We start from the raw sequence: 13,422 nt of genomic DNA, 5'->3' as shown, positions 1-13,422 counted from the left end.
AAGGGAATAAATCGATTCAAACTGGATGTGTATCTGGCAGTAAATGAGCCCCCTTTACCAAATTTCAATAACACATTAATTCTTACCCATCAATTTTTAAACTGTCAAAAGAAATAGCTTTACGGTAAACATCCTCCTTAGGTGAAGTTTTTGCCTTTACAAAGTCCACAAAGTTTCTCCCGGGGTTATATGAGTTGGCATTCTCACAGAGAGACTGGTAATTAACTGGAAGAGACAGAAGCTGCTCATGTTGCATCTGGAAGAGGTTCATTATGACCTATTTGTCAAATAAAGATAAAGCATAAGGACAATCAGAAACCTTTAACAAAAAGATCTTCAAATGTACTTAGCTAAAAGTAACATCGCACAATATTATTTACAACATCTAAACTGTCACCTCTGAGGACTCATTAAAGCATGTTAGGATTTATTCATCTAGACATCTCTGATATACAGACTTGATGATTTTCCGCAAAATTTACTTTAAAAGGGGCGGGGAGGAGGGAAAGAGGAGAGGTTTTTTCCTACTTTAAAAGTAACCTCTCAGAAGAAATCCTAATTCTCTCCAATTGTGTCAACTTAACACGGAGGGGTGTCCCCCAGAACTCTACTTGTCCAGTTACACACCCTCCTGCCTAAAGTCTTAACTTTGGGTTAATAACATAAATTCCCTGCTTCAACAATTTTAGAAGGTTGGAAATTTCACGTACTACTCCTAGCAGGACAGGTCAGCACAGCATGCATTTTCTCCACTTAGGTTATGCTTGTTTGTATTTCAAAAGCTAACAACTATTGCTGTCCTTTCTGATTTGCATTTCAGATTTTAAAAGATGGAAATAGCAGGGGAAGAATTTTTAGCAAAGAGAAAGTACAGTACATGCTCTTACTGTGTAGATTTGCCCAACAAAGGAAAATTCACAGCTAAAATTTCTACTCATCTGTACCATTATATTTTTTAAAAGACTGATTTCACTCATTATACAAATACATTCTGAAAATAACTCAAGTGTTTAGAAAATGAACATATATTTGTAATACCATATAGCCAATCTAGAAGGTCTTTCATTCACTGTTTCATTCATTTGTACATTCATTTATTGGACTGTCTTTGAGAAATTATAAAGCTCTTTTAATTACCCCAACTATAATGAAAGCAAAAGCCCATTTTTTAAGACCAGCATTCTGTCATAGTTGCCAGAAGGCAGTGAGATGCGGACTCCAGCAGTCTCTGAAGAATTAAAAATTAATCTCATACAAAGGACGGTGATGAGTTGCATGGGGGTATGTGGAGAGACTGAAAAATTCCTGTTTTCACATAAATTCTCTTTTTCTGTTCTATTTCGTATATGGAAATGTTTTTGGTGTTTGTTAAATTCAGAATTAAAAAAAATTGGTAATGTATCCTCCACTTTACCACCACAGTGCTTCAATGCACAAATTAAATAAATACAAAGTTTCTACATTAGTGTAGGGGGTTTCCATACCAGTTTTCCAAACCCAGAAATCAGAAGTCCAGACCAAATGAATGAATGAGTGAATAGAAAAAAGCAGAAATACCTTTTATTTTTATGAAATCTTAAGGCAGAACATTATAGTGGAAAGAAGTCAGACCTCACAGCCAGGAAGATATGGATTCAATTCCTACCTCTGACACAGACTGGCTATTTGACCCTGGGGGCAAGTCACTAAATCCTTCAGTGTTGTAGGCCACTCTCTAGAACTTTGACCTTGTAGAAAAGGGCCTGACCTGTTTTGGTAGTGGGAGTTTCACACTGGAAGTTCCCTATATCAATAAAATCACAATACACACTCTCTCTTCTATACCCTATCTTTTTGACATTTCTTCTCACCACTTTTCCTCATTAGCTAGATGAAAAAAGTACTATCTTAAAAAGCAAGAACACCACTTGAAAAATCTCCGCACTGGCATAGGTAAGATATATAATACGCATCTATGCATATTATATACATAATACACATACATGTATATTATGTATATAATATACATGTACATGTATATTGTATGTGTAATATACAGTGTGCTGTGAGCACATGTGCATGTGTATGTATGTGTCCAAGAAACAATGGAAATTAAAACTACAACGTTATGATTAAAGTTCATGACTTGGCTGATGCACATCTGTATCTGTGATCAACAAATTTCATCTATGGGGCCACTTCTAGAGGTGTAACATATTAAAATAATTTTTATTACTTGGAAAATTATAGATTTTGCTTGTATTCATACTTGTTCCAGAGGGGGACTGCATGTTTTAATAATATGACATAATAACACAGTGTAACTATTAAAAAAGAAAAAAGTCTAGATTAGGAATCCAAGGCAAGATACTGGCACACTCTGCTAATCTTCATTATTGGTAGATATCAGCAGGGAATTGTAATATCACATCCCCCTTAACATGAAGAAAACCTGATCATAAATCATTCAGCCTTCTCTGCCTCCCTACCCAAAAGGCTAGAAAGTGAGTATATTGTGAACTAGAGTCCTGATGCTCTATGTTGGAGAGTATGCCAAGAGCCTGGAAAATAGAGGCAACAATGTTTTCTAGACTGTTTTCGTGACAAGGAAAAGGGAGGCATTGTAAATCTAACATTTATCATAAGATGGAAAAGTAGCTATAGAAAATGTAACCCTGCTACAATCAGCCTCAGTTTACTTATCCACAAGGCTCATCAAGGGCTGACTACGGGAACACAAAAACAATAGCAACATTATTCCTACTCTCCAGGGGCTTACTGTAATAAAGTGAAGATCAAAACTGTAGACAGAACGATGATAGGGAAAGAGAATCACCTTAAAAACGTTGTGACTTGTCACCGGAGCTCTGGAAATCCTTCACAGACATGTATTGTGACTAATCACCCACCCAGATAACTGCTGACTCATAGGTTTTTAGGAGCCTTCATCTACAATGGCATGTAGGTAAGTGAAAATTTCCCCACAATAATGCTTAAAACAATTTCCCATATGTATACTGTCCCTTCATGATTCAGCAATGATTAAAACTAATTTCCTTCTAAGTCAAGAATTTAGCATGATGATTGCCCTTTCCTTAACTTCCTTTTACCCAAAGCTGCCTGTTCCGGACCAGGTCTAACTCCAGTTTAGCCAGTCAATAAACATTTATTAAGCAGCCTCCTATGTGCAAGGCACTGTGCTAAGCTCTAGGGATAAAAAGAAGGACAAAAAACAGTCTCTTCCTTCAAGGAGTTCACAATCTGAAGGTAGAGGCAAGCAAATAAATGTGTACAAACAAATGATATATAAGATACATGGGAAATAATTAAAATAGAAAAGGTGCTAGAATTAAGAAGGAATGAGAAAGGCTTCCTAGAGAAGGTGGGATTTTTGTTAGGACTTGAGGGAAGCCAGGACTCAGAGATGGGAAAGGAGGGTGTTCCAGGCATGGGAGACAATAGAAAAAATGCTTGGAGCTAAGAGATGCCGTGTCTTGTTTGTGGAACAGCTAGGAGGCCAATGTCATTAGATCAAATAATAACAGGAGGGAGAGAGAGAGGGAGGGAAAGAGAGATAAGGGGAGGGGGGGGAGAGGGGGAGGGGGGAGAGAGAGAGAGAGAGAGATGTAAGGTGACTGGAGTGAGAGTGTGTGTGTGTGTGTGTGTGTGTGTGTGTGTGTGTGTGTGTGTGTTGAATGAGAGGGGAGATGGGGAGAAGGACAGGGCAAGGAGATATTCAAAACCCTTTTTAACACGCAACAAGATGATCTGTATTTATTCCTGGAGGTAATATGGACCCCACTGGAGTTTACAGGGTACGGGGGGGGGGGCATGATCAGTCCAATGATTCAGGACAGTAGTAAGAATGCAATGAAAACAACTTGAATTAGAATTTTTTTTTTAAAAAAAACCTACAATTCTTAAAGTTAAGAAAGTTACCTACTCAGATAAACACTACTCTATTCCTCTTCAGCATTCAGCATATTTGGCCACAGTAGGTTAGAAAGGCGGTCAATGAGCAGGCAGCAGTGGGAATTCCACTAAAACCTTAGACACCAACTCTGCCCAGACTGGGCCTTTTATGCCTCAAATGGCAGAGAAGCCAATCAATGGTAATGCCAAGAATGGCCTTCTCAACTCCCTTCAAAGGAAACCAACATATTCAAGATAAAACAGAGACTGTTCCTACCACTGATGTCCATTCTGTATACTCTTGTCATACTAACTTTCCCAAAATGCTTTTCTCTTCTTTTGTCCAAATCCTACTCATCCTCTAAGGTCCAGGGCAGAGTACCACCAACTCTATATTCACCCTCCAAAATTATCTTCCCTTGGTCACAAGCAATCTTTCTCATCTCTAGCCTTCTACGTCAATATTCTGTACCATACCACTGGGTATTTTATTTCATGCTGTGGTTTATTACTTGCTAATTATTTCATATTTGTTGCTCCTGGATTACTAAATAGATTTTAAGCTTCTTGAAGACAAAGATGTAGCCCTATACTTTTCTAAAGCTTATGTCTATTTTTTTACATGTCAAACTATTTCAAGGCAACCAAATAAAAGAAGTAAATTTCAAAAATCAGATAAAAAAAGAACTCATAACACTACTAGACTCTAATTGATTCCCCTAAAATATAATTTTCAATCTGAGGAAAATAAATAAAATTAAATGTGGAATGGTTGGCCTGAAACAACGGAGAAAAATGAAAACAATGAAGATCATTACCCTCTGTTCCCAAATTATCTTGTGCTCCATTTTGTAAAAAGAAAGTTTAAAGAAAGAGAAATCATAAGAGACTTATTAAGGTTGAACTGTTTACATTCCTGCATGGAAAGATGATATTTGTAACTCATGAGACCTTTGTCAGTATTAGGGTAGCTGAAGGGAAAAAATTATATGTATGTATATACATATATAGATAGATAGATAGATAGATAGATAGATAGATAGATAAATAGATAGATAGATAGATAGATAGATAGATAGAGGGCACAGGGTGAGTTGAAGATGGAAGGGTCATGTCTGGAGAATAAGATTAAGGAGTGAGAAAGAATTATATTAGGAGAAGGAAGAAGGGAGAGGTAGAACAGGGTAAATTATCTCACAAAAAAAACCAGAAAAGGCTCTTACAGTGGAGGGGAAACAGGGGAAGGTGAGAGGGAATGAGTGAATCTTATTCTCATAGGATTTGACTTAAGGAGGGAATAACATCCACACTCAATTAGGTATGGAAATCCGTCTTACCCTACAGGAAAATAGGAGGGGAAGGGGACAAGAGAGTAGGGGGATGATAGAGAGGATTGCAGATTGGGAAAGGGGGTAATCAGAAGCAAATACTTCTGAGGAGGGACAGGGTCAAAAGAAAGAATAGAATAAATGGGGGGCGGGATAGAATTAAAGGAAATAGAGTTAGTTTTTCACAGCATGTCTACTATGGAAGTGTTTTGCATAACTGCACACGTATAGCCTATACTGAGTTGTTTGCCTTTTCAATGAGGATGGGTGGGGAGGGAGGAAGGGAAAAAATTTGGAACCCAAAATTTGAAAAACACATGTTTTAAAAAAAATGTGTTTTCACATGCAACTGGGAAATAAGAAATACAGGAAATGGGTTACAGAAATCTATCCTGCCCTACAGGAAAAGAGAAGGGGAAGGGGATAAGAGAAGTAGGGAAGAAATAGAAGGGAAGGCAGTCTAGGGGAAGAGGTATTCAGAATGCTTGCCATCTTGGGGTGGGGGGAGGGGAGAGATGGGGTGAAAATTTGGAACTCAAAATCTTGTGGAAGTAAATGTTGAAAACTAAAAATAAATAAATTTATTAATTAAAAAAAAGGTTTAACAAGTATTCAAGAACAGTAACTAATATTATAGTGTTGATAAAGGGCTGGTTAAGTAGCCATATTAATTATACATCCCAATGTAAGATAGACCGATTTCTAAGAAACACAAGCAAACTAGTATTTCTACCCAAATCAGAGAAATAATAACCTTCAATGGAAAAATTTCACAATATAGTTGAAACTTAAATGACAATAACTTACATTTGCATAGTGCATTTTATATTTTATAAAAGGAAGAGGAAACTCAATATTCATCACTAACTATATAAAGATGGCAAGTATACTTTACAAATCTACAGATAATCTGTAGATTCAAAAACTAATCATAACGAGTACCATAAATCAAATTTTCCTGTTAGTCTTCATAAAATTCCTTTAGTTATACAAAAATCTGACAGTTTCCCCTCCCACCCCCTCCACACAGGTTCCAAAACAGAGGTAACATTCAAGTCTTTTGTTCCCTTAAATTACTTACAGCTTTAAGAGTTAGATCACACTGCAAAACAAGATTATGAAGTTGTATTAAAATTTCATTTTTAGTATGGTCTAAATCATTTCGTCTTTCTTCCATATCTATCATAACAATTCTGTAGTGTTCATTTGCTTCTTCAATCTGCAGGGAATCAGAACATTAAAGAATATCAAAGTTACTAATGAACAATAGCATTCAAAATGCTTTAATAGGGCCTCAATAGTTCTAACTATGGAATGTTCATTTAAAAAAAATGCAGTGGCCATTCTTGATCTCAACTGTTACCATCTTAAGAGTTGAACAGCATCATATATAAACTCCTGAACAGGGAAATTTCGTGAACTGGCCATTTTTTGTCTCACATATACACTCCACCCCTAAGGCTATTCTGCCTCTGGCAAAATAAAATGAAATGAAACAAAGAAGAATGTATAAGTTTTTGCTATATTGCTGCTGCTGGTCCAACTTCCAACGACCACAAGGAAGCCTCACTTTTTTTTTCCTCAGAATTTTCATGGATCATTGTATTGCTGAGAACAGATAAGTCACTCATAGTTGATCAGCATAGAATATTTCTATGACTGTACACAATGTTCTCCTGGTTCTGCTCATTTCACTTTGCATCAGTTCAGGTAAGTCTTTCCAGGTTTTTCTGAGAGCATCTTGCTTGTCATTTGTTACAGCGCAATAACATTCCATCAAAATCATATACAACAACTTATTCAGCCATTCCCCAATTGATGGACATCTCCTCAATTTCCAATTCTGTGCCACCACTAAAAGAGTGGCTATAAATATTTTTGTACATATAGAACATTTTCTTTTTTGTTTTTCATGTCTTTGCGATACAGACCTAATAGTGATATTGTTTGGTGTAAGGATATGCAAGATTTTATGGCCCTCTGAGCATAGTTCCAAATTGCTCTACAGAATGGTTGAATCACTATAGAACTTCACCAACAGTGTATTAGTGCCTCAACTTCCCCACATCCCTTTCAACATTTGCCATTTTCCTTTTCTGTCATATTAGCTATTCTGATAGGTGTGGCTCAGAATTATTTTAATTTATATTTTTTAATCAATAGTAATTTAGAGCATTTTAATAGCCCATAGATAGTTTTGATTACTTAGTCTGAAGACTGCCTTTTCATATCTTTTGACCATTTATCAAATGAGAAATGGCTCTTATTCTATAAATTTGATTCAGTTCTATATATATATTTGAGAAATGAGGTCTTTATCAGAAAAACTTGTGTAAAACTTTTTTCACAGTTATGCTTACTATATTTCGCTCCATCCTATTTTCCCACTGTTTATCCTATTCTCTCTCTCTCTCCTTCGACTCTGTCCATTCTCAAAAGTGTTTTGGGAAAACTCACCTTTTGCAAAGCCTCTTCTTCCAGCCTCCGCTTTTTCTCTAACTGCCTGCTGGTCTCTCTCCCAACACCTCCACTTGAGCTCAAATACTCCTCTTTAGCACGCTCTGTGGAAGACTTGGCTTTTTCATATTCAGTCTGCTGTTGTATACAGAAGAGTCTTGCCTTTTTGAGAGATGCCTCTGTCTCTTGCTACGTGGGAAAAAAAGACACTGAAACCCTACATTATACATTCTTTCTGCATATTAAGTAACTTGGCCATGCGAAAGCAATGAAAATTATCACATATGGAGAGATGCTTAAATACTTGGCAGGTGTACAAAGATGTGAGGCAAGGCAGGAAAAGTGGTAAGAAAGAGATTACTGTCGTATTCCATTGTGATACAAACCATTTTCTTCTGTTCTCGTTGCCAAAGCTCTTTAATTTCTTTCCGCTGTTTGTCCAATTCATTTTTTCTCCCAAGGAGAGGCTATCAAAAAAAAATTGCTAGGTTTTGTTTTGTTTTTTTTTTTTCACAAGTTAACATGTCCAAGTAATTTCTGAATTTAAAAGCAGTAGAAATTATAAATGCATTTAAGTTTTCACCTGAACAAATTTGTTGGTCTGAAGAGCTGCTGCCGTTTGTTGTGAAAGTTGACTGTTCTCAATGTCATTAGCAAAAGCATTTAAGAATAAAGCCTGGAATGGCATAAATTCCTAAGATTTAAAATAAGAAAGTCAGTTCCAAAGTAGAAATGTGTCTAGTCCCTGCCTCCACCCAGGTGATCATGAAGAAGGTGCTCTGTGAGCTGAAGAAGTGCCATGAGAACCATTGGGTCTATACCTCTAGCCAGCAACAAATGGAATTCCATGTTGTAAAGACAACTTATCTAAGCTTCATTCAGAGTATACTTTCTGATGACTGAAATCAGGGTTAATAATGATTATGGCAATGATCCTTAAGAAAAATTAATTGTAAAACTAAGGATCAAAATTTGTTTTGGCACAGAAATGAGTATCCCATTTTAAAACAAATGTATACCAAAACACTACTGTCTTTGACCAAATAAAGTTGGCCCCTAATGAGATATTATGCTTCACAATCAAATATTTCATTCAATTATGGATAGATACTTAACAAAACTCTTACGCTACCAACTTGTTCTCAAACCTCAGAAGCTCAAAATGTATTTACCTGGAGCCCGATAATGCTTTTAGTTGTCTCTGCCATCTTTGCAATATTTCTAGCACATTCCAATTCTGGAAGGGAAAAAGTTCTAAGTAATTGTCATCTTTAAAACAAAAACCACAGATATTGCTATTTCTCAAAAAAAATTTATATAGGTCACATGACCAACAAAATGAAAAATTGATCTTCATGGCCTCTCAAAGTTTTCCAAAATAGAACTTATGAACAAGAGATAAAGCTACCTCAGCCATTTCCGCAGTCTAAGACACCAACGATCCAAACAAGTAACAATTCAATGAACAGCAAAGAAGGCTAATCTCTAGCTCTCAATATGCTCACTCAGCACTCCTTTCCCACACTATCCACCCAGCTCTGAAAGTAGGGCCACAGAATCCAATCCATGGGCTAGCAACAGAACTCAACTACACTCACATTCCCACCTATGCCACAGAAAACCAAAAATGAAAAGATTACTCAGGCAGGAAAGCAGTTGCATAGTGACAGACTACAATCAGAGAATTGAAGAACTGGGGTGGGATACAGGTATGTAGCTGTGAGGCACTGTACTAAGCCTGAGTAAAAAGCCTAGCATACAGCTGGGACCAGCTCTGTTCCTCCTGAAGTTACCTGAGGCAGAGACTGAAGCCAATAAATCATGAATTGTCTAGCAGAGTGAGAGAATGAGACTGCTCTGAGATCCAGCTCCTAGTAAACCATACTCAAAGGAGGAGAGAGTTAGAAGGTGAACTCAATTTATGATCTTGAGCATAACAAGATATTAATAATAAAAGGGAATATGAACTCCAATCGCCTAAAACAGTATGGGCATCTATGAATAAATATTGTAAAATAAAGGTAAAGAATCAACCCTTGATGAGGCAGAGAACCTATGGATTCTCAAGACAACATAAAACCATAGAAGAATGTTACTAGATATTTTAAAAGAAGAAATCTGCTTTAAAAAAGCAGAATGTATAGCCTACACTACAGAAATAATTGGCAGGCTAGAAATACTTAAATATACAGTGGCAAATATTACCAAAGAAAGAAAAGCAACAATAACCAAGTGTAAATGCAAATACAGAGGAGTGAAGAACAACTGGGAAGAAGAGAAGCAAAAAGAAATAATATTAAAAGAAAACACAGTATCAAAAGAAGAGAAAATATTGTTCTCAAAGATAGGATGCATACAGAGAATTTAAGGATTCTAGATCTCCCAGAAGAACACAAAAAGCCAAAAAACCAGGCACTATAATGCAAGAAATAACATAAGAAAAGTGCCCAGAAATTCTGAACACAGAAAACAAAGTACTAATTGAAATAATCTGCAGATTGCCCTAGGAAAAAAAAATCATTGTGCTATAAACTCCAAAAAAAAAAAAAAGTAAATAAATTTAACTCCACTGATGAAAAAGAAATCTTGCAAATGACCAGGAGAAAGACCTTCAAAAATAAAAAAAAGGAAATCTGAAAAACACAAGACTATTATGCATTTACCAGAAACCACAGGAGTGAATGGAATAGTGTTCTGAAGAACAAAGGAGCTCAAGATGCAACAAAAAGTGACCTACCCTGCAAACCTGAGCCTGACATTAATCAAAAAAAATGCATGCTCATTGAAATAGATTTAAAACATTCCTAGAAAGAAATAGATCTGAGGAAATAATTTGCTTTTCAAACACTTCAAACAGATATACAAAAAAGTAAACAAATAAAGCAATCAAAGACAACAACAAAAATAAGACAACAACAAAGAGATAATTAAGAAATTTATTTCTAAATGCACACAGGACACAAAGGTGAAAGCACAGGTCAAACAGAAGTGACGGCTGAGAAACAGCCTGAAACTTCATAGACATTATGATAAAACTCATAGCACCCTACAGGTAAACCAATGGTTGTTTTTTTTGGGAGTGGGGTGGGGTGGGTAACTAAATTAAAGTATGGGAGGGTACACAAAAGGGGGGAGGAACGGAAGAAGAAACAGGGGAATGAGTGATGTACCCTAATCAAGTCAATGATTCAATAATGACAGGAAAAATAACTCTTGTAGTCTTCTCAGGAAAATGAGAGCCTGTAGGAGAATGGATGAGTAAACAAAGTAAAGGAGTAAAAAAGGGGAAAGGGGGGAAAGTCTTATTTCAGTAGTGGGGGAGTTTACAACTAATGCATGCTCCATGGAAGAACATAGATTCTATAAAGGAGAATAAGGTACACAGGTATAACCGTAGAGATTTAGCACTTGAAGAGATCAATCATTCTGCCTCAGGAGAAGGGGAATCAGAGCTCCTGGAAGCAAATGACATCCAGAAGAGTGGGAAGGCACGGACTCAGAGAATAGAGTTCAAGGCAAATGGGGGGGAAATGACTATGGAAAGGGGGGTGGGGCAAAGGTTAATGATGAACTACTAAATCAGTGACATAAGAAAATTCCTAGCTAGGACAATATTCTTATCATCCACTGAAATTGCTATTTCTAGAAAACGAGGCACAACAATAAAAGAGGGCCAGGTCTACAAGACGATAATATAGAAACTGTTCAGAATAAGGAACCTAAAACAGGGATCTTAAAATCTTTAATTCCATGAAGAAGACAGAGACTAAGAAAGGAATAAATATAAGGTTCATGAATGAAAGAATAAAAGTCTAAAACAGACAGAAAGGGAAGATAAATAATGAAGAGAACAAGGGAAAGAAATCCTTTTTTAAACCTGGAAAGACTTATATGAACTGATGTTGAGTGAAATGAGCAGAACCAAGAGAACATTGTACACAGTCCACACTGTGTGATGACTGACTTTGATAAGACTTAGCTTTTCTCAGCAGTGCAAGAATCTAAGACAACTCCAAAAGACTCACAATAGAAAATGCTACCTACATCCAGAAAAAGAACCATGGAGTCTGAATACAGATGGAAGCATACTATTTCCTCTTCTTTTCTTTTGTTGTTTTGTTTTGTTTCTTCTTTCTCATGGTTCCTCCCATTAGTTCTAATTCTTCTTTACATCATGACTAAAGTGAAAATATGCTAAATATTAATGTATAAGTAGAGCCTATATCAGATTACATGCCATCTTGGGGAGTGGGAAGGAGAGGGAGGTGAAGAAAATTTAAAATTCAAAATCTTATGAAAGTGAATATTAAAAACAAAAAATAAATTGTTTTTTAAAAATCCTTCTTTAGAAAAAAGTACAAAAAGTGAAATTTGTAAAATGAACAAAACAAATTGAAGGGTAAGAGAAGAAGGGATATTACTTGTATACTTAACTGAGAGGGAAAAAAATAGATGAATAACTAAATAAAAGAAAATGGAAATAATATGCAAAACTCCAACACCATGAAAAAGGGTAATAAATGATATAGAATGGGAAAAAGACTTAAGAGTAATGGGAAGAAAGTCAGTAGGAACAGGGTTGCCTTACAATTCATTAAAGCTAAAATAAATAAGAGATATAGTACTATGTTTACAGAGGGGAAAAATCCAAATTTGGGGGGGGAATGCAGTATTTGAAACAAATGGAGTAAAATATAGTTTTATAAAATTCTCATAACTTTAAATGTGAATAGATTAAGCAACATAATAAAATGAAAAAGAATGACAAATGGATAAAAAAACAAAACATTATAATCCACTGCTTAAAAAACAAAGACACACATAGAATAAAAATGAACGCTAGAAAAAATTTTACTGTGGGATTAGGTGAATCCAAAAAAAGCAGGAGTTGCAATCAGGCTACCAAAGCAAATGAATAAATAAAGTATATACTAAGACCATTTATTTATTTCAACAATAGAAAATACAATTATTTTTACTCACTTCAATGAAACTACTATTAATATAGAAAATGACATTAGTGATCATTCCGTCAGACAACTCATAGTTTAATTCTACAACAACAAAGCTGATTAAATGCCCCAAAGGGTCACTTACCCAGGCTAATTTTTTTTTCAATCCATGTAACTATATCTTTGGCATATTTTGACCACATTTTGGCATATGACAAAGCCAATTCAACTCCATTATCATTTCGCAGAAGCATGCTATCCAGTTCTTTGGGCCACAGATGTACTAAAAATGAAAATATTAAATGTAGAACATATTTAAGTACTACTAGGAAAGCTGGTATCAGCTCTCTGAGCAAGAAGAGCAGCTCAGATGATCGCTAATAAAAGCTGATGCTAATACAGCTGACAGGCTTTTAGGACAACTTAAATGCCACAGTTTGGGTTTGAATTCTATTTCTGTCTTTCTATATTTGTTTTTTTATTCCCTCTAAAAAATAGCCTTCAAGTCACAAAAGCTACATCAGTCTAGACCAAATTCAGCTTTGGCTTTTCCACTTCCGAATGTGAGTAATATGGAAGCTCTACAGTTAGAGACACACTTCAATGGTAGCAAGTAGACATAAATTTTAGCAAGGACACGAACTGAAAAGGATAAATGCCAAAAGTATAACATAACAAATACTCTTAAGTACCTTGAAGATTATCTTTTTCATGCAGCAATCCCACTGATTCCAGAGAAATGTTTTCTGAGGACTGGAATATAAACAAAAAAACAACAACAACAACAAAACACA

The 13,422-nt window shown here is 35.8% G+C and overlaps 1 protein-coding gene across 1 annotated transcript in view; it reads right to left on the bottom strand.

The window, feature by feature from the left end:
- Window positions 1-13,422, bottom strand: part of ARHGAP29 (Rho GTPase activating protein 29) — a 75,203-nt gene that overhangs the window by 19,134 nt on the left and 42,647 nt on the right. Inside the window, exons 6-13 of the mRNA XM_027862620.1 lie at window positions 13,321-13,381; window positions 12,774-12,911; window positions 8,849-8,913; window positions 8,260-8,370; window positions 8,063-8,143; window positions 7,677-7,865; window positions 6,301-6,438; window positions 87-277 (exon numbers count right to left, since the gene is read on the bottom strand). Coding sequence (XP_027718421.1) covers window positions 87-277; window positions 6,301-6,438; window positions 7,677-7,865; window positions 8,063-8,143; window positions 8,260-8,370; window positions 8,849-8,913; window positions 12,774-12,911; window positions 13,321-13,381 — 974 coding nt within the window. The remainder of the gene's footprint in view (window positions 1-86; window positions 278-6,300; window positions 6,439-7,676; window positions 7,866-8,062; window positions 8,144-8,259; window positions 8,371-8,848; window positions 8,914-12,773; window positions 12,912-13,320; window positions 13,382-13,422) is intronic.

The sequence above is a fragment of the Vombatus ursinus genome, unplaced genomic scaffold, assembly GCF_900497805.2.
Source record: "Vombatus ursinus unplaced genomic scaffold, bare-nosed wombat genome assembly UNPS02014769.1, whole genome shotgun sequence".
In the NCBI taxonomy this organism is placed as follows: Eukaryota; Metazoa; Chordata; class Mammalia; order Diprotodontia; family Vombatidae; genus Vombatus; species Vombatus ursinus.
This window is presented reverse-complemented; position numbering and strand designations above follow the sequence as displayed.